Raw genomic sequence first — 24,665 nt, 5'->3', positions numbered from 1 at the left:
CTGTTACCGTATGACTTACCTGAAGTTTTTCACATGGTCTTCCACTCCAGAAAGACGTATCGAATGCTGCAGTGCATTCAGGTAAGTCAGGGCTTGTGTGGAGGATCCCCAGTTCACATCTGTGGGAAGACAGTATTCATGCAGCAGCTAATACCGGTTGTAACAAGTCACCAATAACAAGTACTTTCACATTTAAAAAGTCAATTGCTAAAATAAACTATTGTACTCAGGACTTTCAATAGTTCAAGTTCATGGCATGAAATTAAGACAATGCCAATCTGAACTACAATTACATTTAAAAAAAAAAGTACAACTTAGAAAAGACTGGGATGATAGGGCTGCAGACATGCTGTGTATGCAACTCAAAATGAGCCTTTTACAAATAAAGAAAACATTTAAAAATTACTGCTTATATAGCCAAAGGTCTAAAAGGAAAGAGGCAGATCTATGATTGTTATAAAGTACTATTTATAGTACTGAACAGTTTAAGTTATTTGAACAGGCAAATTTTACCTCTTACTGAATAAACAAACCGTCTGGACACAAATGATGATTTTAGACATTTGTTACTTTAGAGACTTAATAAGCATATTAGAGAAATAATTGTTTCTGAGATGATTAAAACAGTATCTTCTTTGTCCATTTCATTTCTAAAGCCACCATTCTAATCCAAAACTTCATTCTCTCATACTTGGATTACAAAATGTAATTACCTGGTTTTTTGTAGGTAACATAAATGTAAAGTCCAAGAACTATCACATATGTTAGCAGTGCAGCCCACCAGTTAATGACAAACATCACTATGCAACAAAGAATTGCTCCAAGTAGTGATATCCACATGTTGTAGTATTTGAAGGCAGGGCGCCATCCTAACAATAACAAACAAAATAGATAAATAAAAGTCACTTGGATACCTCATCTGCTTTAGACAGTGGTACATACGTATGCACAAAATAAATTTCTCTGCGGCTGCTACACTAAAAGGTCTTTAAATGTGAACTATAAGGCTAATTATAACAGTGAAGTCATAGACCATTACTGATCACAACAACATGATTCCTGACAGCCATGAAGTGGGCACATCTATTTATGTCCACATTACCCTATCTTACTAGTTTCTGTATTCAAAAAATTCCCTACCAAAAAAGTATAAATCGGCCTACCCCAGTGAATGCTAAAAACTAGAGAAGATTAAAACATTAGGTTTCAAATTGAGTCCTTAATAGTGCGGTTTTATTTTCTGTGTTTTAGCAGGAGACACATCTATATCCTAATGAATGTATAAAACAATTCAAACTGTTCTTCAGAATCATTAAAAAAGTAATCTACTTGCTAGAAAAACTGTGAGTTGACTATAGAATCATACCTTCCCATTTGGGGAAGTATTTATGAATTAATAAGCTCACTCGAAAAACTGTTGAAGACCGTGTTTTAAAATTTTCATTCATAGGTAATTCCAGAGCCCCAAATACTATTTTTAAATCATTTCAATAAAACTTATATTCTTTTCTAAAATTAAACTTTTAAATTTTGAGATAACTGCAGATTCACACAAAGTTGTAAGAAATAATACACAGAGATTCCGGACACCCTTTACCTAGTTACTCCCAATGATAACATCTTGCAAAATGATATCACGATATCACAACTAAAATATTAATACAGTCAAGATAAGGAAAAGTCCAACACAAGGATCCCTTGTGTTGCCCTTTTATAGCCACACCCGTACCCATCTCTAAAATTTATATTCTTAAAGTAAAAACTGAAGCTAAGGTGTTTGTGTCCTAAGTTCCCATACTTTATCTTTCCTTTTCTGAGAAACTTTTAGACCCTTAGAAGGAACAGTGCTTTTGTTCCTTATTTCCTTCTCTGATGTCCAACTGCTATCATGGTTTATAACAAAACCCATAAAAAATGTATATGGAGTAATTTTTCAGTTGATAAAGACCCCTTATATTAGAACTCCACAGAACTCATTGTGTTAAAAATATTCCTGGATAGGTTAACTATATCATAATAATGTTCTTGGAACTGAAATGGCAATCAGCTGAATAAAATAATAAAAGCAGAAAAAAGCAAAGTAATTCTTTCACAGTGTCAGAATTTAAATTAATGCTATTTTAAATTCTTTGAAGACAAGAAACAGGCATTATTTACCAATAAACTTCATGATAAAGAGATCTTTGAAGACTCAGTTTGACTCAACTATAAAGGCAGAGTGAAGCACTCGTGAGCTAATTCTCCACATGCCATCTTTTAAAATGTGTTAAAGTTTTGTTTTCTTGGGCTTCCCTAGTGGCGCAGTGGTTAAGAATCCGCCTGCCAATGCAGGGGACATGGGTTCGAGCCCTGGTCCAGGAAGATCTCATATGCTGTGGAGCAACTAAGCCTGTGCGCCACCACTACTGAGCCTGCGCTCTAGAGCAAGCGAGCTACAACTACTGAGCCCACGTGCTACAACTGCTGAAGCCTGCGTGCCTAGAGCCCATGCTCCGGAACAAGAGAAGCCACTGCAATGAGAAGCTCATGTACCCCAATGAAGAGTAGGCCCTGCTCGCTGCAACTAGAGAAAGCAACAAAGACCCAACACAGCCAAAAATAAATAAATAAAATAAATAAATTTATATATAAAAAAAGTTTCATTTTCTCTAAAATTAGACATTACCACATTTACAGAACTTTTAAAAAAAGGTAAAGTCACCTGGAGATTTTGCAAGTGATGCATGAAATACTGAAAAATTGATCAACGCATATGATGCAAGGAAGAAGTTAGAGATAATTGGAGCAATAACATTCAGTTCAGCTGCAAAAGAAACATGAAGCATATTTAACTGACATATTAGACCTTTTTTTAACTCTTCAAAACTATGAATTATTTCAAACCTGTAGATAACAGCATAATGAATACTCCTACATCCACAAACCAGATTTAATGAATTTTGCCATATATACTTTATATACTTTAATTTTCAGAAATCATACCTTATGTACACAGTAGAAGCCCCCTTTATACCTCAACTCATCAAAGTTGGAATATTCTTTCCAATGACATTTCGTTTTACTACACACATATATGGTCCATAAGCATTGTGTAGCACTCTTCTGGGTGTTTTAAAAGTTACGTAAATTATATCATACTATATTATCATTCTGTAATTTGTTATTTTTACATTTATTATATTTGAGATTCATCCATATTAATATATGAAAACCAAGTTTATTCATTTTTTTACTGCTGAATATTATTCTGCAGTTTCACTCTTCTGTTGATAGGTACTCAGGTTGCTTCCATTTATCACTATTATAATTAATGACACTAAGAATATTCTTATATATGTACGTTTCTATAGGGTAAAAACCCCTAAAAAGAACTGTTGGGTCACAGGAAACTTAACCAAATACATTCTTAAATATCACATGAGAGTTAGTTTCCAGTAGTATAATCAGACTTTTAATAAAAGTCCAAAGTCTTCTTGAGCAGTGAAAGACCCATTAGCTTCCTTACGATCAGAGGCAACAGTACCAAAAAGTAGATCGGCAGAGGTTCTACCTTCATGAAAGACACTGGAATCCTTTTCCTTACGCTATTATCATATTTGTTTTAGGGACAAGAACCTAAGAGTTCCCTCTAGCCCTAATGGAGAATTAGTGATGGTAAGAATTTTAGCAAATATTTAACAAGCGCTATTATTTGCATTATTTTCTAAACACTCTTTCCTTTGATCAAAAAGAAACTAACTTAGTATTGCAGGCAAAGTAACAGTTTGTTTATAATTTAACAATTCAGTGTTGACAGCTGATACTATAAATGCACCAAAATCTACATTAGCGTACATTTATAGACTAACCAATTAAGATGAATCCAAGTGCGATTAAGAATGTTAAGATGTAGCCACGAAGAGGTTCATTATTTTTCCCATAACCTTTAGCAAACATCTGGAAGGCTGGGTAGATGTTGTCCTTACATAAGGCCTAATGAAGAAATGTAAACATTAAAATGAAATATATCGAAATAAGACATACAGATCTGCTTACAGTTACAATAGGTTAATCAGGAATGGAACCCAAGTTTCTAATTCTTGGTCCTCTTTCTTTCCCCTCACGCTGCTTCACCTACAAACTGTAAAGGAGATTCAAACATTTCTAGCATCAGAAAGACAGGAGGTTTAGAATACACTGAAGTTTTTATCCATTTTATTCCACCCCAGGTTGAAATTCTTATATGAATAAAGAGCCAAAGGAGCAGGCATACACATAGAAGAAATGTGGAACCTTGAGAAGTATGACAGACATGTGATTTATTTTAAGAAAACCAAGTCCAAATCCTAGACTCAAAACAAATGAAAATCCTAATTATAAAACATAATCACCTTTCTTAAAACAATACTGAAAATAATTTTAGTAAATATTCTACACCTCTACTGTACTAACTAGCTACAATAAAAAATTAAGAACAAACAAAAAGAACAAAGGAAATTAACAAAGCTGCAGAATCGATATCTCATTTGTTTTAGTAATAAAAAGTATTTTCTATCCAGTATCAGCCATTTATTTAATGCTCATTAAAGGGAAACAATGTCTATCATACTTATTATTATATCCTGAGTACCTAACATAATGCATAGCACGTATTAGACATTCAGATATTCATAAAATTAAACATTAATGTTGGCATTATGCTAATAGGAATAAGATACTTTAATTCTTTTGATTTATGGTCTTGGACTATACTTTTTATCCTTGGTAAGACATTATGAAAATTTATGCTAACAGCATGTCCATAAAGCAAAAATTCATCACTACTTCCAGAAAGACAACTCAAAACTTACACCCTGAGAGTAGATATAGGCCAAGTGTTTATATATACACATCCACATTCATATGCATAAAATTAAATATGCTACTCTGGATATATGTGTTTGTATATGTCATATAAATATCAATACATGGCCTTGATAGAAGTAAACAAATAATTTAAAAATATTAAAAATCCCATATTTAAATATATTACCTTAACTGCCCCTTTAATAAAATTTGTAACATGAAAATACTTACCTGAAATATTTTGGGCGCACTCACAAGGGATGCTAATGCAGAAGAAAGAGTGGCTGAAAAGATACCTGCAGAAATTAGTGGTGCAAAGCCTGACACCATGCTCATTACCTTAAAAAAGTGACAAAAATGGAAAAATAAGTCTTACATAAAATTCAAAAAAGAACACAACACTTCATCTTTATTATTCCTATGAAGAACACTAATAGTAATTCTGGGAGAAATCTGATAAAAATAACAATAGTAAACAGTAATAATGGTTACGTGCGTACAAACTTCTGAAACTGATTTACCACCAGCCCTAAATGTAAAAAAACTTTTTATTTTGTAAAATGTCAAAGGCACACACAATGGCAGAAGAACATACTGAACTACAGAGTATCCATTGCTCAGTTTCAACAGGGCCAATCTTTTCATTATTGTGAGTTAAACCCCAGATCTCATTTCATGCATAAATTTTTGTGTGTACCTCTAATGCGTAAAAACCTTTAAAAACTGTAACTACAGGGCTTCCCTGGTGGCGCAGTGGTTGAGAGTCCGCCTGCCAATGCAGGGGACACGGGTTTGTGCCCCGGTTCGGTAGGATCCCACATGCTGCGGAGCGGCTGGGCCCGTGAGCCATGGCTGCTGAGCCTGCGCGTCCGGAGCCTGTGCTCCGCAACGGGAGAGGCCACAGCAGTGAGAGGCCCGCATACCGCAAAAACAAAAAACAAACAAAAAAAAACTGTAACTACAAAGTCACTGTCACAGCTTATAAACTGGGTAATTCCTTAACAGCATCAAAATACCCAATCACATTCAAAATCCCCAAATTATTCCTCTTTTCTTGCTTTTTAAAAGTTAGTTCAAATCAGGATCCACAAAAGGATTACATTTACATTTGGTTGATATGTCTCTTAAGTCTTTTTCAATCTACAGGCTCACCCTTTCCTTTACATTTTATGATTTTTATGTCATTTCTCCTAGAGAAACCCCACGCTCTGGATTTTGCCGACAATCTCCACTGCCTTGTTTAACTTGTTCCTCTCACCTCTATTTCTAGTCAACTGGTAGGTAGGTAGATCTAGACAAGTTGATCAGACTGAGGTACAAGTTTTCTGGCAAGAATATTCCAAGGTGGTTTGATATACTTCTGTCAGGAAGGTTGTTTCCTTTTTTTAATGTTAAGATAGTAGATTGGTATTGTGGTTATGTTTTTTGTCTGTCTTTAAAGAGTACTTATTAAAGCTAAAAGTAGAAATATCCAGCTGAAAGGATCTAACTCCAGGATTTGCCTCTAAATAATCTAGGAAGTGGGGAGTCATAAATAAAACAAAATTAGCCATGCGCTAATAACTGATAACTTGGAAAATGTGTATGTTAGGTACATTATATTGCTTTCTCTATCTTTGTACATGTTCAAACATTTCCCTATGATGAAGTTTAAAAAAAATGGATCACTAACTTAGACAATGAGAAGGCAATCAAATAAATCCAAACAGAGGAGCACAATACAAAATAAATTGCCTGGACTCTTCAAAATGTCAACATCCTGAAAGGTTAAAACAGGCAGGCTGGCAACTCCTCTAGATTAAAGAATTTTAAAGTAACTAAAGGCCATGTGTGACACCAGATTGAATCCTGGATCTGAGAAAAATTGATCTGGGACATTACTGGAAGAAGAGAGGAAGTATGAATATGGAATATATATTTAGACAACAGTATTTCATCAACACTGAATTACTTGGGTGGGAAAATTTACCGTGCTTGTACAGAATGTTTTAAATATTTCAATCTGATTGTCACGTGATGTCTATAATTTATTCTCATTATGTTTGAGGAGAAAAATACTATACATATATATATATATAAAGATAAGGCAAATGGGGCAAAATATAAACTACTAGTAAATACAAATGAAGGGTAGGTACACAGGTTTTCATTGCACTGTTCCTTGTGAACCTTTGAAATCTGTCAAAGTATTAAATTGATTCCTAAGAGTTGTTTAATGGATTCAGGTACTGTCAACTTGATCTATGCATTATAAATTTTACCAGTAGTGAATGATGATCAACATCTAGATTCATTACTTCATTAGTGGAGATTTACCTTTCATTTATATTGACCAAGAACATGCCAACTGAGACCAAGGAGATAAGGAAATCAGGTTTTAGGCTGTTTACTATACACTTGCCTATAATTTTTTTTTTTTTTTTTGCCTATAATTTAATATTAAGTCTGATGTAAAACTAGCTCTGGGCACAATCCCTAGCCATAATACCTAAGTCTGGTTTCATGTATACATAAACCACCTTGTTTCACTTAAATGTCTCTCCCTGCATCTTTCAGAAGATTTAGGTTTAAACCTGAAGAACATATTTAAGAGTTTTAAGAAACATTAGCATTGACTTCTCTGAGAATCTCCGGGAGAAAAAACTCATTGAAAAGATGATTTTCTATTCAGCCTTTTAATACCAATTTAGTAGTTACATACACATGATACATTTTTCATAATCACTATTTTTACACAGTTATTATTTAATGCTAGATTATCTAGCATTGCCAAATCTGTCCTTAGGGAAGGAGATTATAAAGGATAGATAAGGTGGACCAAGATAAAAATAAGCAGACTTGATTTCTGTTATATATACTTCTCAGATAATACAAAATTCCATGTCTGTCTGTAATGCCTTCAAAGTTAAGTAAGTACAAAGGCAGGAGGTAAATGAAGAAAAAAGGGGAGAAAAAAGAATATGATACATTGATAGATTAAGCCAAAACTGACACCAGCAACATTACATATAACCATAACATTTCACCTTTCATGTTTTGAGGAAAAGATTCATTTTCTTTTCTTCCATCATCTCTGAATTAAGATAAATAATGCTCCATGCTTAGCATCTAGAAACTATGCTTCTATGATTTGCCAAGTTTCCTGTTTTCTAGTTATACATTTATCCAATAACCTTTGTGTTTCCCACCATTTTATGGTAAAATATGAGTAGCAAGTAAATGAAATGATTCAAATAATAGTAACATCAGTGTTATCAAAAATACATAGTGGAAACAAAGATGAAAAACAAAAGATGGTCTGGTCTTTAATAAGGGGGGGAAAAAAGACAAAAGTCTAATAAAAAGTAAAAAAAAAAAAGTGGCAAGTAAAACGAATGGTGAGATTTTGTGTGGGGAATGTGTGTGTGTTGACGATTTAGGGTCCAAAAAAATGTTCATGGAACTGGGTTTGAAGAGCAGACAGATTTGTACATATAAAAAGAAAAAACCAGTGCATTCCAAGCAGAGTGAAGCAACAAATAAAGCAACAGAGTAGGGTAAGCGTGTGCATGTATACATATACAAACACGTAATGACTGGAGTTCAGTCTGGATAGAAGCAGTGGGACTTAAGTTTGGGTATGAAAGGCTCTGAAGGAGCAAAGAAGCTCACATTTTGTTTATTAAGCAGTGGTGAGTCAAAGGTTTCAGAGGACATTAAAATGTAGAAATATAAGAAACATAAAACTAAAGAAAATTAAACATTTAAGAAAAATAAAGTGACCCTATTATATATGCATATATTTATCAACTATATGCAAAACAGTATTATATAGTGTGCCTTTGTATAGATTTCATGATGGAGTCTCCACTTACATGCTCCTCAGTTACGTTCTATTCACCATTCTTCATTTTCCAAGTGACAAGCAATTGATAATTTTACAGGATTTTCTTTCCATTCTGTATCGCTTTACAAAGTATTTTTTTTTTAATTTACTTAAATTGGAAAAGCAACTTTACGTACACCAAATTCTCACACTTTGCTTGAATGAGTCCATACTTAGACTTGATAAAGACAACACACTTCTGTATTTCAAGGCAACAACACAGAAATCTGATTGGCATTTTCAGTCACTGGGCAGAGACCAACATCTGTGCCTTTCATACACAGTATCAATGTCCGAATTGGCCTGAATAATTAGCTGGACATGAATACTTTCTTTCATTCCTACGATTTTGCCTAGTCTTATGACTAGAAAAAACAAACTTCTATTACATAATTGCGTTCAATATTTTTAACCACTGAAAGTGCAGTAAATTGCTTGAAACTATACAAAAGAAAATACAAATAATGGCATTAAATATTTAAGTTATAAAATTTTAATGTAAAATACATAGATTCTACATAAAATGTCTATATAATGTTCTACAATACATTAAATCCTCAACTATTCTGTTTATTATGTTTACACATTACTGGAGAAACACTAGGAAGCGAAATTTTTATTTTCCACTTTGAATTAGCAGTACCATCTATTCTATAAATTTACCACAGAATATTTTGTTTTAATCTCCTGAATTTACACCTTTATGTTCTTTTGTTTCTAGCATCCTGAGGCTTATCAAGCAACTCTCAAAATATCCTCCAAATTTTAGTGATTCCTTTTCCTCTTCTATCTAAAACCCATAAATTTTATAAAAATTTCATTTTGCTTTCAGTATCTTACAGAGGTAATAATAAAACTGATATTCTCCAAATACTTGAGCAGTAATACTAATCTTCACACAGTTCATACGTTTAATAGTTCACAAACTTTCAAGCATCCATTAATAATTTTATTAATCTGTTGTTCAATAGTGGTTTAACACAGCATCACTATATGATAGCCAGATCTAATGAAATAAAACTACTGATACTAATCAATACTTTTTTAAAAGGGCATTCATATATAAAGCAATTATGGAGAAACCTCAAATTGGAAAACTGAACTCATTTCAATTAGTATGGGTTTAAATTGCTCAAAATAAAAATGAAATACTTAGATGTAAGTCTAACAAAATATGTACAGGATTGATATTCTGAAAACTACATAATACTTATGAAAGAAGTTAAAGAAGATCTAAATAAATGGAGAAACGTAAGTGTTCATGGGTTGGAACACTCAACATAGTAAATCTATCAATCCTCCCCAAATTCATGTACAAGTTTAATGCAGTTCCTATCAAAATTCCAACAAGACTTTTTTGTAGATAAACATAGATTATTCTAAAATTTATTTGGAAAAGCAAAGGGACCAAAATAGCTAAAACAATTTTGAAAAAGAATAAAGTAGGAGGAATCAAGCTACCCGATTTTAAGACTTAAAACCAACTATAGTAATCAAGAAAGTATGGCATTGGTGGAGGGATAGACACAAAGATCAATGGAACACAACAGAGAATCCAAAAATAGATCCAGCACATATGACCATGTGTGAGATGTTTTCTTGCTTTCTGAAACAGTATACTGTATATATGTACTATATATTATACCCTATGATAAAAGTGTTGCCCTCTGGGGCCCTTTTGCCTCTGAACAGGCTCAGATTTCATTCTTTCATATTTTTCTGTTTTCACAATTAGTTGCGTACAGTCTTTATTGATATCTGGGTATAAAGTAACAACAATCCTCCCTTCTAAGTTTTTGCTATACTCTGAATGGTCAGAGTTGATAGCAGTCTGACCTCTAGATGAACACAGAATGTCTGTATAATATAAATTTGATGCTCACCTGGAAGTTGTTCATTAGGCCATAGGAACAAGGATAGCTTTCACAAGATGAAAAGTCAAAGTTAAATTTGCAGGCTGCAGAAGTACAGTTTGTTAGCTCTGTTACAATAGTGTCATTAACGTTCCCCGTAGCATCCCGAACAACACAAGAACCTGAAGCACAAGTGACAATGAGGACAAAAAATCAAACTAATGCTTACATTCATTTCAAAATTATATACACCCATAAAGAAATTACAGTGCTGACTGTATATACTTGCTTATTATAGCATACATTGTATTTACAATTAAGAAAGGTTTACCTGGAACAGAATTTGGAAAGCATCATGGTCCTCAGTATTAAGAATTATTTGGAATAACGTACGGTGTACAACTAACAGTAATGACCATTCCTTAGAGTTCATATATTCTTATTTTCGAAGCACTTTAACAATGCTTTCTCATCATATATGATGTAAAAATCACAGGCATTACAACAAAAACTAAACAATAAAACAAAAATTAAGTTTTGAAAGGAAGAGTTTTTTTAATGACTAGACAGTCTGTATACAGTTCTTCATACTTAAATTTCTTCTTTGGACTTTCAGAGCAGTGTTTGCAAAACCATCTCCTTAAAGGTACTCCTGAAACCACTGGAGGTTGAGGGCAGAACAGAGAGAGCCCTATCTAACCTTAAAGCAGCTATGCTTTTATAGTTCATATTTTGATGTTCTCCATCAGAATTGTCTGGGGAAAAAAGGTTCCACTGCTTGAGCTAGTTACACAATTACTAGTGTAGAGGTGATCTTTACTGACTCCGCTACTGAATATCAGGGAGAAAGGGCTACTCCTGTTGCCCTAGTGTAAACAGAATGAAATGAGTACAAGGGCAAGCATTATTGGAGCGTCAGGTAAAAACAGAAATGTTTTCCTGCAATAACAAATTATTTCCCATGAAACATAATCAGTTATATCATTTTTTAAATTAAAAGTAATTTTCTAGCTTATGTATAATGTATATAAACAGCAGTCCCCAATTTTTTTGGCACCAGGGACTGGGTTCGTGTCAGACAATTTTTCCATGGACGGGGTGGGGATGGTGGGGGGTGGGGTGGGGTGGTGGTGGATGGTTCAGGCAGTAATGCGTGCGATGGGGAGTGGAAGATGAAGCTTTGCTCATTCACATGCCACTCCCCTCCTGCTGAGCAGCCTGGTTCCTAACGGGCCGCGGACCAGTACCGGTCTGCAACCCGGGGGCTGGGGATCCCTGTATACAAGCATGCTAGAAACTTTTAGGGGAATACAAAAATATTTTGCTAATAAGCTTATAAATGTAATTCATTTTCTTTTTTCAAAATGAATTTCAGGAATTTCTGTATGCATTGCAATGATAAATGTAATCGAGTTACTTTTTCAAATGTTAACATAGCCCACCATGATAATATTATTAGCATTTCTAACTCTTGTTTAATAAAATTTCAAAATTACATTTATGCAAATTAGCAGCTCAGTTTGTAAAAACAGTTCTGTCATTACTTCCCAACACATGACTGAATATATGGCAAAAATAAAAATTTTCTTACTCAAATACATGGAAAATTTATATTCTGTAGTCAATGAATTTGGAGTTTGTAATTCTTCTGATTAGTACTAGACTAAGATTTATTCTTGTAGTATGCTTAAAATTTTTACTGTAAAACCTGAATTTTAGAATTTAGATATTAAAGACAATGCTTACATTTTAAAAACATGTTTTCCGGGTAAAGTATGTACTTTCATGAATGTGTACTAAATTCAAGACAAGACAGTATCTACAGTCAATGTATGCAAATTATATGTAAAATCAGTAGTTACTAAATTTTTTTCTGTACTCTGTTTCAGTTAAGAACCTCCTATTACAAATAGCCTTTTAAAATTATTTATTTATTTGCTTATAAATAAATAAAACACCAAAACCCTCTTTGCCATGAAAACAGTTTTTTAAAGGAAGTGCCATTATCATATGGTTGGTAACAAAATCTCTGACCTTTGACTTCCTTATCTATAAAGATTTAGAGACTGGCTGATCACTTAAGTCCTTTCTTCAAGTTCTAAAATGTTATGATTCCATGAATGTATTAAAGTGGCTTAAAACCATTTTCATTAATTTAATAACACTTTTCATTCAATTCCTGTGCATTGAAATTAGGTTTTATGGTAAAAAATGCCAGGTATTTCTTAATAGCCTTGAAACAATCTTCATACAACAAGATTACATAAAAATATAAAATAACCATCATAAACAAAAATATTCCAAAATTTGTAACGCTCAGAAAGTAAAATGCATTTACTTCTACATATGAATTACATTTTCTGTAAATATATCTCAGTGAAATTTAAGAATCTGCAGATAAGATTTTACATAACTTTCTAGCTTACTAATTAACAGAAATCCTAAAGGAAAAACCTTAGAGCATTTAGTGACTTAGATAATGTCTACAGAATCACCACTAGTTTACTTAAGTATTTTTGAAAATACAAAACTTAGAATCTTTTTATTGAACTATTTCTTAATTTAAAAGTTAGAAATATAATGTCATGAAAATGAATCTTTATAGTATGTACATCATTAAATTTCTGAAACACATAACAAATGTAAGGTTATTTACCTACAGATACTGCAATTCCTATGTAAACCACTGTAGTAATTAAAATGGCTAAGAGTGTTCCTTTGGGTATGGCTGACTGAGGATCCTAGAAGACAAGAACATTTTTTAAGTCTACCTTTAAAAATAAATATAGGTATATCACTTTTTGTATAAAATCGATACAGCATTATTAAAATACTTACTGCGAGATCACCTGAGATATTTGCTCCAGCCAGAATACCAGTTGCGGCAGGAAAAAAGATGGCAAACACAGAAAAAAAGTTCTCTTCCTCTCGAAAATCTGGCCCAAAGTTCTCATTAAATATTTCAGCTGTAGAGAACAAAATATTTTTGGCAATTAATGGATAGCAGATTAGACCATGATAATTTAGGTTAAGAATAAGTGTTTATCTAAGACCCCTGACTTTTCTTCAGCTCAAGTAACTGGTAAATTCTTGAATTATTTCCTAATTCAAGTATGTATTGGTGTTTCTCTTTTCTTATATGAGGGAAATGGTTTACATTCAAAATGATTTGACCTGGTTCATGCCCCACTATTTTTTATACCTTACTAATTATGTTTCAAGCACCTCTAACTTGATTGTTATCTCTCCAAGAGGTTAAAGAAGCAAGAAAGCAGGCAGAAGAACAAAACGGACATAAAACAAACCTGGAACCACATTTTTCCTTACATCCAGCTTATATTCTATCTATCTGTACAGCTTTCTCTATTTCCTAGTGGTGACTTGTTTGACTTTTGAGGCTATTCATCTGGCATCCAGATAATTTGTAGCTAAGACAAACCAGGTAAAGGTCCTTTCCATTTCAACAATAATGAAAGCTTCAACTAGTCCTGCTGTTTCCATCTATTCTGACAGGCCCTGACACTGAAACAACCAATTAACGGTCATCCATCCATCCATCCAATATTTGCATATACACCACGTGCCAGGTCCTGTACTGGAACCATCCAGTATCTCAAAGTACTGAGAGATCCAACAGCAACAAGCTACCTTCATGGAACTTAAGAGTATCAATGAGGAGCTACAAAACAAGTTAAAAAGGTCACTGCAAATAGCAGTAAATGTACGGATGGAAACAGGGTGTTGTGATAAATAATGAAAGAGAGACAAACTAATTCCATGTGGTTACAGAAGGCTAAAGAGATACAACTAAGGAGCTAACACTTAAGCTGAGACTTTAATGAGCAGGAATCAGCCATGTGATGTTCCAGGAGAAAGAGTACACCAGGAGTAACCAACAACATGTAGAAAGGCGCTGAGGCAGGAAAAAAGTTTACCTCTTTTGGAGAACTAAAAGATGCAAAGCCCTCACAGTAAGGGGGAGATGAAATGAGATGGAAGGGATCAGCAGGGGTGAGATTATGCAAAATTTTAATTTTATAGGAGTTTAGATTTTGTCCTACGCCAAGGTGGGCGTAGAACCACACAACTGACATGATGCTTATGTGGATGCTGCATGGACAGTGGACTGAAAGCATCAGCATCTGAAGCAGGGAGACCAGTTAGGAGGTACTGCAGTGGTTCAATCTAGTGATGGGAGAATAATGTACTGATTAGAGAAGGATTAGTAAGTAAGAGGGCAAGTAGAAAACACTGAAATCCTGGTTTCTTTCACTTACTAGGATGGAGAGGTCTGAGAACGGTTAGGTAGGAGGGACATCAAATAAACAATTGAATGTATACCTATATCTGGAGTTTAAAGGAGAGATGCAGGAATAGAAATATGTGAATCTCTTGAGAGCATTTTGAGCCATGAGAAAAGATATTGCCAAAGGAAAGAATACAGTTAGAAGATGCAGGACAACACTCTGTGCAACTCTGACATTTAGAGGATGGAAAGAAGAGAAGGGGTAACAGGAGTAATAGATATAGTGACCAGTGAATTAGGTAGAAAAGAACTCACTAGAACACAGTGACTGACATCAAATAAAACAAGAAAAGTGTTTCAAGGAGAATGGGACAACTAAATATAATGTTGCTGAGAGTCAGAAGACTAAAAAACTGCACGCTGTACCTAGCAACATGTTATTGTGACCATGACAGACAGAAGCCAGTTAATAGGGGTTGAGAATGAATGAAATAAGACCATTTGGTGAAAGTAACATGGGGAATAAGTTACACACGGTCTCAAAGTATCTCTCCACAAACTACTTATTAATTACAAAGAAGAAAGTGGCAACCTAACAACAGATAAAACTCTCAGGTAGCACTTTCACCAAGTCATTAAATTTAACACCATCAGTGATGGGGAAAACTGACATCATGTGAGTCTCCTGATGTGAGACTCTGAAGACACACTCTTCATGTAGTGTTCTTGGCAAAAGTAAACAAGTGAATCTATGGAAATCAAACAAAACCAACTGGAGGGACTTTCTAAAAAAACAAATGGCCTGTACTCTTGAAGAATGTCAATGTAGGGAAAGAAAAATAAAAGGCTGTGGGGCGGACCAAGAGGATGTGGAAATCATGTATCCGCACAACTAGGGGACCTACCAGGCACCAGTGGGGGACCATGGACACAAAAGGGGATGGGAGGAACCCCCAGTGACTGGCTTGCGGGATCTTGGTTCCCAGGCTGGAGGTCAGGCCTGAGCTCCTGTGGTGGGAGCTCTGAGTCCAAACCACTGGACTAACAGAGAACCTACGATCCCAGGCAATATTAATTAGAGTGAGGCTTCCCAGAGGTCCTAATCTCAGCACCAAGACCCAGCTCTATCCAACTGTCTGCAAACTCCAGTGCTGGATGCCTCAGGCCAAACAACCAGTAAGACAAGAATACAGCCCCACCCATCAAAAAAAAAAAAAAAAAGAAAGAAACGACAAAAAAATATGTTACATATGAAGGAGCAAGGTAAAAACCTACAAAACCAAATAAATGAAGACGAAATAGGCAACCTACCTGAAAAAAGAATTCAGAGTAATGATAGTAAAGATGACCCCAAATCTCGGAAACAGAATGGAGAAAATACAAGAAACACTTAACAAGGATCTAGAAGAACTAAAGAGCAAACAAACAATGATGAACAACACAATAACTGAAATTAAAAGTACAATACAAAGTACTCTAGAAGGAATCAATAGAATAACTGAGGCAGAAGAACAGATAAGTGAGCTGGAAGATAAAATGGTGGAAATAACTGCCAGGGAGCAGAAAAAAGAATGAAAAGAATTAAGGACAGTCTCAGAGGCCTCTGGGACAACATTAAACACAGCAACATTCAAGTTACAGGGGTCCCAGAAGAAGAAGAGAAAAAGAAAGGGTCTGAGAAAATATTTGAAGAGATTATAGTCGAAAACTTCCCTAACATGGGAAAGGAAATAGTCAATCAAGTCCAGGAGGCACAGAGAGTCCCATACAGGATAAACCCAAAGAGAAACATGCCAAGACACATATTAATCAAACTATCAAAAATTAACTACAAAGAAAATATATTAAAAGCATCAAGGGAAAGCAACAAATAACACACAAGGGAATCCACATAAGGTTAACAGCTGATCTTTCAGCAGAAACTCTGCAAGCCAGAAGGGACTGGCAGGACATAGTTAAAGTGATGAAAGGGAAAAACCTACAAACAAGAATACTCTACCCAGCAAGGATCTCATTCAGATTCGATGAAGAAATTAAAACCTTTACAGACAAGCAAAAGTTAACAGAATTCAGCACCACCAAACCAGATTTACAACAAATGCTAAAGGAACTTTTCTAGGCAGGAAACACAAGAGAAGGAAAGGACCTACAAAAACAAAAACAAAACAATTAAGAAATGGTAATAGGAACCTACATATCAATAATTACCTTAAATGTAAAAGGATTGAATGCTCCAACCAAAAGACACAGACTGGCTGAATGGATACAAAAACAAGACCCATATATATGCTGTCTACAAGAGACCCACTTTAGACCTGGGGACACATACAGACTGAAAGTGAGGGGATAGAAAAAGATATTCCATGCAAATGGAAATCAAAAGAAAGCTAGAGTAGTAATTCTCATATCAGACAAAATAGACTTTAGAATAAAGCCTATTACAAGAGACAAAGAAGGACACTACATAATGATCAAGGGATCAATCCAAGAAGAAGATATAACAATTGTAAATATTTATGCACCCGATATAGGAGCACCTCAATACGTAAGGCAAATGCCAACAGCCATAAAAGGGGAAATTGACAGTAACACAATCCTAGTAGGGGACTTTAACACACCCCACTTTCACCAGTGGGCTGATCATCCAAAATGAAAATAAAAAAGCAAACACAAGTTTTAAATGAGACATTAAACAAGATGGACTTAATTGATATTTATAGGACATTCCATCCCAAAACAACAGAATACACTTTCTTCTCAAGAGCTCATGAAACATTCTCCAGGATAGACCATATCTTGGGTCATAAATCAAGCCTTGGTAAATTTAATAAAATTGAAATCATATCAAGTATCTTTTCTGACCACAACGCTATAAGACGAGATATCAACTGCAGGAAAAAAAAACTGTTAAAAATACAAACACATGGAGGCTAAACAGTACACTACCAAGAGATCACTGAAGAAATCAAAGAGAAAACCAAAACACTACCTAAAAACAAATGACAATGAAAACATGACAATGCAAAATGTATGAGATGCAGCAAAAGCAGTTCTAAGAGGGAAGTTTATAGCAATACAATCCTACCTCAAGAAACAAGACACATCTCAAACAACCTAACCTCACATTTAAAGCAGTTAGAGAAAGAAGAACAAAAAAAATCCCAAAGGTAGCAGATGGAAAGAAATCATAAAGATCAGATCAGAAATAAATGAAAAAGAAATGAAGGACACAATAGCAAAGATCAATAAAACTAAAAGCTGGTTCTTTGAGAAGATAAACAAAATTGATAAACCATTAGCCAGACTCATCAGGAAAAAAAGGGAGAAGACTCAAATCAGCAGAACTAGAAATGAAAATGGAAAAGTAACAACTGACACTGCAGAAATACAAAGGATCATGAGAGATTACTACAAGCAACTATATGCCAATAAAATGGACAACCTGAAAGAAATGGATAAATTCTTAGAAATGCACAACGTTCCGAGACTGAACCTGGAAGAAAGAAAATATGAACAGACCAATCACAAGCACTGATATTAAGACTGTGATTAAAAATCTTCCAACAAACAAAGGCCCAGGACCAGATGGCTTCACAGGTGAATTCTATCAAACGTTAAAAGAAGAGCTAACACCTATCCTTCTCAAACTCTTCCAAAATACAGCAGAAGGAAGAACACTCCCAAGCTCATTCTACAAGGCCACCATCACCCTGATACCAAAACCAGACAAAGATGTCACAAAGAAAAAGATCTACAGGCCAATATCACTGATGAACATAGATGCAAAAATCCTCAAAAAAATACTAGCAAACAGAATCCAACAGCACATTAAAAGGATCATACACCATGATCAAGTAGGGTTTCTCCCAGGAATGCAAGGATTCTTCAATATATGCAAATCAATCAATGTGATACACCATATTAACAAATTGAAGGATAAAAACCATATGATCATCTAAATAGATGCAGAAAAAGCTTTCGACAAATTCAACACCTATTTATGATAAAAACTCTGCAGAAAGTAAGCACAGAGGGAACTTATCTCAACATAATAAAGGCTACACGTGACAAACCCACAGCCAACATCGTTCTCAATGGTGAAAAATTGAAACCATTTCCTCTAAGATCAGGAACAAGACAAGGTTGCCGACTCTCACCACTATTATTCAACATAGATTTGGAAATTTTAGCCACAGCAATCAGAGACAAAAAAGAAATAAACGGAATCCAAATTGGAAAAGAAGAAGGAAAAGTGTGACTGCTCGCAGATGACATGATACTATACCTAGAGAATCGTAAAGATGCTACCAGAAAAGCACCAGATCTAATCAATGAATTTGTAGAGTAGCAGGATACAAAATTAATGTACAGAAATCTCTTGCATTCCTATACACTAATGATGAAGAATCTGAAAGAGAAATTAAGGAAACACTCCCAGTTACCACTGCAACCAAAAGAATAAAATACCTAGGAATAAATCTACCTAGGGAGAAAAAAGACATGTATGCATAAAACAATAAGACACTGATGAAAGAAATTAAAGATAATACAAACAGATAGAGAGGTATACCATGTTCTTGGATTGGAAGAATCAACATTGTGAAAATGACTCTACTACCCAAAGCAATCTACAGATTCAATGCAATCCCTATCAAACTAACAATAGCATTTTTCACAGTACTAGAACAAAAAATTTCACAATTTGTATGGAAACACAGAAGACCCAGAACAGCCAAAGCAATCTTGAGAAAGAAAAATGGAGCTGGAGGAATCAGGCTCCCTGACTTCAGAATATACTACAAAACTACAGTAATCAAGACAGTATGGTACTGGCATAAAAAGAGAAATATAGATCAATGGAACAGGATAGAAAGCCCAGAGATAAACCCACGCACATATGGTCACCTTATATTTGAAAAAGGAGGCAAGAATATTCAATGGAGAAAAAACAGCCTCTTCAATAAGTGGTGCAGGGAAAACTGGACAGCTACATGTAAAAGAATGAAATTAGAATACTCCCTAATACCATACACAAAAATAAACTCAAAATGGATTAAGGGGCTTCCCTGGTGGCGCAGTGGTTGAGAGTCCGCCTGCCAATGCAGGGGACGCGGGTTCGTGCCCCGGTCTGGGAGAATCCCACATGCTGCGGAGCGACTGGGTCCGTGAGCCATGGCCGCTGGGCCTGTGGGTCCGGAGCCTGTGCTCCGCAGCGGGAGAGGCCACAGCAGTGAGAGGCCCGCGTACCGCAAAAAAAAAAAAAAAAAAAAAAAATGGATTAAAGACCTAAATGTAAGGCCAGACACTATCAGACTCTTAGAGGAAAACATAGGCAGAACACTCTATGACATAAATCACAACAAGATCCTTTTTCATCTATCTCCTAGAGAAATGGAAATAAAAACAAAAATAAACAAATGGGACCTAATGAAACTTAAAAGCTTTTGCACAGCAAAGGAAACGGTAAACAACACTAAAAGACAACCCTCAGAATGGGAGAAAATATTTGCAAATGAAGCAACTGACAAAGGATTAATCTCCAAAATTTACAAGCAGCTCATGCAGCTCCATATCAAAAAAACAAACAACCCAATCCAAAAATGGGCGGAAGACCTAAATAGACATTTCTCCAAAGAAGATATACAGATTGCCAACAAACACATGAAAGGAGACTCAATATCACTAATCATTACAGAAATGTAAATCAAAACTACAATGAGATATCACGTCACACTAGTCAGAATGGCCATCATCAAAAAATCTACAAACAATATATGCTGGAGAGAGTGTGGAGAAAATGGAACCCTCTTGCACTGTTGGTGGGAATATAAATTGATACAGCCACTATGGAGAACAGTATGGAGGTTCCTTAAAAAACTAAAAATAGAACTACCAGATGACCCAGCAATCCCACTACTGGGCATATACCCTGAGAAAACCATAATTCAAAAAGAGTCATGTACCACAATGTTCATTGCAGCTCTATTTACAATAGCCAGGACATGGAAGCAACCTAAGTGTCCATCGATAGATGAATGGATAAAGAAGATGTGGCACATATATACAACGGAATATTACTGAGCCATAAAAAGAAACGAAATTGAGATATTTGTAGTGAGGTGGATGGACCTAGAATCTGTCACACAGAGTGAAGTAAGTCAGAATGAGAAAAACAAGTATCGTATGCTAACACATATATATGGAATCTAAAAAAAAAAAAAAAAAAGGTTCTGATGAACCTAGTGGCAGGACAGGAATAAAGATGAAGACGTAGAGAATGGACTTGAGGACACAGGGAGGGGGATGGGTAAACTGGGACGAAGTGAGAGAGTAGCATGGACATATACACACTACCAAATGTAAAATAGATAGCTAGTGTAAAACAGCTTCATAGCACAGGGAGATCAGCTCGGTGCTTTGTGACCACCTAGAAGGGTGGGATTAGGAGGTGAGGAAGGAGGCACTAGAGGGAGGGGATATGGGGATATATGTATGCATATAGCTGATGCACTTTGTTATACCCCAGAAACTAACATAACATTGTAAAGCAATTATACTCCAAAAAAGCTGTTAAAAAAATAAATAAAAAATAAAAGGCTAAGGCACTGTTTCAGATTAAAGGGGACTGAAGATTATGTAAAGAACTAGTTTTAAAAAAAGGAGATTGAAGAGACATGACAAGTGAATGCAATACAGGATCATGGACTGGATCCTGGAACAGGGAATAAAAAGTCTCTACATAATCTTTGTAGAAACAGTTGGAGGGACTTCCCTGGTGGTGCAGTGGTTAAGACTGTGCTTCCAATGCAGAGGGCCCGGTTTCGATCCCTGGTCAGGGAGGTAGATCCCACATGCATGCCGCAACTAAGAGTTCACATGCCACAACTAAGGAGCCTGCCTGCCGCAACTAAGACCCGGCACAACCAAATAAGAAAAAAAGAAAGAAAGGAAGAAAGAAAGAGTTGGAAAAATTTGTACATGAAAAATGTTATATATAACATTATGCCAAAGTTAAACCTCCTGAACTGTCCTTTTCCTTAGTAGATGCACACTTAAGTATTTATAGGTAAGAAGTCATGATTTCTGCAACTTCTCTCAAAAGGTTTAGCAATCATAGTAATAACAATTAGATATATGAGTGATAAAATAAATGTGGCAAAAAAGAACATAAAAGTGTAAATTTTTTTGTGAATGTAGGTAAAGGGTGCAAGGAATTCATTTATTTTTTTATAAATTTATTTATTTTTATTTATTTGTTTTTTGGCTGCGTTGGGTCTTTGTTGCTGCACGTGGGCTCTCTCTAGTTGCGGCAAGAGGGACTACTCTTTATTGCGGTGCGCGGGTTTCTCATTGGCTTCTTTTTGTTGTGGAGCACGGGCTCTAGGCACACAGGCTTCAGTAGTTGTGGCTTGCGGGCTCTAGAGCGCTGGCTCAGTAGTTGTGGCGCACAGGTTTAGTTGCTCCTCGGCATGTGGGATCTTCCTGGACCAGGGATCGAACCCTGTGCCCCACATTGTCAGGCAGACTCTTAACCACTGAACCACCAGGGAAGCCTCCAAGGAATTTATTATATTAATTTTTCAAGTTGTCTGTGAGTTTCAATTTTTTTTGAAATAACAAGCAATAAATGGGAGGTAAGGATTTGAGAAATTTGTCTGTGAAAGGGGCCTGGAAAGTAAGGTGGTAACTGGAGGAGAATAAAAGACCAGAGGTAGTATTTTCAAGGATGGGAATTACTAGAGCAAGTATGTAAGGTTATACAGAGCTGACAGTTTTGATGCAGGGAAGCAAGTAAATTACCAAAGGATAAATGCCTTTGAGAAAGTGAATGAAATGGGATCTAGATCACAGCAGAGGCACCGGTCTTTGGCAAAAGGGAGATATTTCTCATATCAAAAAGGAAAAAGGAGAAAATGAATATCCCTATTAGGTAGTCATTTGAACTGACAAGTTTATTAACATAACCTGTTCACTGCAGACACTACCTTAATAAAAGGAAGGCCAAGCAGTATCAACTGCTAAAAAGGAAAAGTCATATTCCAAAGTATATTTAAATTTATTTACCTCAGATTGAGATAAGCCCAGATGTGCTATTTGAATACAATATAAATTATTACTATACTAGATAAGGATGGATCTGAAAAAAAGGAAATGAAAAATATGGCCTAGCAGATATTTACAGATATTTTTAAATCAATTAAAGCCATAAACAGAAAATACATATTAGGAATCTTTTTAGAAGTAACCATCTACTGTAATTTTAGAAATAAAGGTGGCAAAAACGAATGTTCAAAAGTCTATAATGTAAAAAAAATTTAAGTAAAAAACACATTCATAATTAGAAGAAATGTCACAAATACAATTTATGAGAGAACGAAATACAGAAAATTATCTAACTAATAATACTAACCTTCACTTCTGGCATGCCTAAAAGACACCTCTTCCCCTAATTCAGGAAATCATGATTAGACATTTAGTGCCTGGTTTCAGAAGTAGGCATAAGCGCTAGTAACCAGAACAGACATCACACTATCTATCAACTCAGGATGAGTAGGTAAAATTATTGCAGGCAGGTGTTCTTGCTTAAGGTAAGCACCTTGAAACAACTATTATGTGAAAACTGCCCAGCCAAGTCAGTGTCAGACATAGGCCAAACAAGCGCAACTCATATATGTTCCAAGGATGGTGTGGTGTTACCAGTCGGCAATTAGATTAAGGAGCTTACACCAGAAGGTAAATCAACTAGGTCTCTAGGATCCAAAATTTAGTCAACTAATTTTTTTCCAGTAAGACTTTCTGAAGGAAGAAGTGCATTGATTTATTGTACATTCTGCATCTTTTCACAAATCTGTATGCATAGCTCTGGGCTAAACAACTCAGGAGAAGTGAAGCTAGGCTTTTCCTTCTAAGGCTTCAAAACAAGGAGTTTTTGTCAATTTAAGACAGACACACCTATTACCCTAAGTGATAAGCACCTCTGATGCTACTGCAACTATTCTTTCTGGCTTTCATTCTACCTTGCAGAGATAGGTTCAGAACGGGTGCTCAATGGAGGGAGTGGGGAGAAGAGGAGATGCAGAAAGACACTTTAGGAAACAATAAGTGACAAGTAAATTTCACCTGTAGTGAAAATTAGATGCAGACTGAAAGAGGGTATGGAAGATAAAAACTGGAAAATTCTCACACAATTAATAATGTAAACTGTAGAAAAACTTAGGTTGCAATTATACCAAGAAACTAATATTTCTAGTTGCTTTCACAGTCTTAGGCACTTTTAGATTATTGTGTTTAAATACAACTAAAAGAATGAAAAAGTGATGTTAGAACAAAACTTACAATTTCAGTAACAAATTCTCCAAATGAGAAGAGAACAAAAGCACTTTTCCTCAATAGCACTGATTTCTCTATATTCTATCACTTTTTGTTGCTAGTAATCAGAAATGAAAGATGTAAATAAAAGTGATTTTTTTTTACTCCAGTTACACAACAAACATAGAGGAACCAAACTAAACTGGAAAGTCAATTACTGTTAGTCACTACGCCAAACTCAATTACATTACGAACTATGTAAAATGTACTAAATTTATTTAACACTAGAATGCTGTAATATGCACCTTTAAAAAAAATTCTCTTTCTTACTTACACTTATAACCAAAGAAACCTTTGGGTTTCTTGCTCTCCAATGGGATAAATGTTCCTATGATGAAATCAGCAATAGCAAGTAGTAGAATCACCAAAAGCACAATCTGAGCCTGAAATTTTAAACGTGAAAAATCAAAATCAAATATATCATGTCTATACATTAATTCAGTTCGACTAGAATATAACTTCCATGAGGGAAAGCTTCTGTCTTGTTTCCTTGGTGCCTCACACAATG

At 35.1% G+C, this 24,665-nt stretch overlaps 1 protein-coding gene across 3 annotated transcripts in view; it reads right to left on the bottom strand.

Annotated features, from left to right (window-relative positions):
* Positions 1–24,665, bottom strand: part of SLC12A2 (solute carrier family 12 member 2) — a 108,476-nt gene that overhangs the window by 37,021 nt on the left and 46,790 nt on the right. For all 3 annotated transcript variants that reach the window (XM_030869740.2, XM_060296167.1, XM_060296168.1), the window contains exons 7-15: positions 24,432–24,540; positions 13,381–13,508; positions 13,199–13,283; positions 10,573–10,724; positions 5,056–5,163; positions 3,849–3,972; positions 2,702–2,803; positions 714–869; positions 20–119 (exon numbers count right to left, since the gene is read on the bottom strand). In XM_030869740.2, the coding sequence (XP_030725600.1) occupies positions 20–119; positions 714–869; positions 2,702–2,803; positions 3,849–3,972; positions 5,056–5,163; positions 10,573–10,724; positions 13,199–13,283; positions 13,381–13,508; positions 24,432–24,540 (1,064 nt within the window). The remainder of the gene's footprint in view (positions 1–19; positions 120–713; positions 870–2,701; positions 2,804–3,848; positions 3,973–5,055; positions 5,164–10,572; positions 10,725–13,198; positions 13,284–13,380; positions 13,509–24,431; positions 24,541–24,665) is intronic.

Source organism: Globicephala melas, chromosome 3 (assembly GCF_963455315.2).
Source record: "Globicephala melas chromosome 3, mGloMel1.2, whole genome shotgun sequence".
Lineage (NCBI taxonomy): Eukaryota > Metazoa > Chordata > Mammalia > Artiodactyla > Delphinidae > Globicephala > Globicephala melas.
The sequence above is the reverse complement of the archived record's forward strand: the minus strand, read 5'-3'. Positions and strand labels throughout refer to the sequence as shown.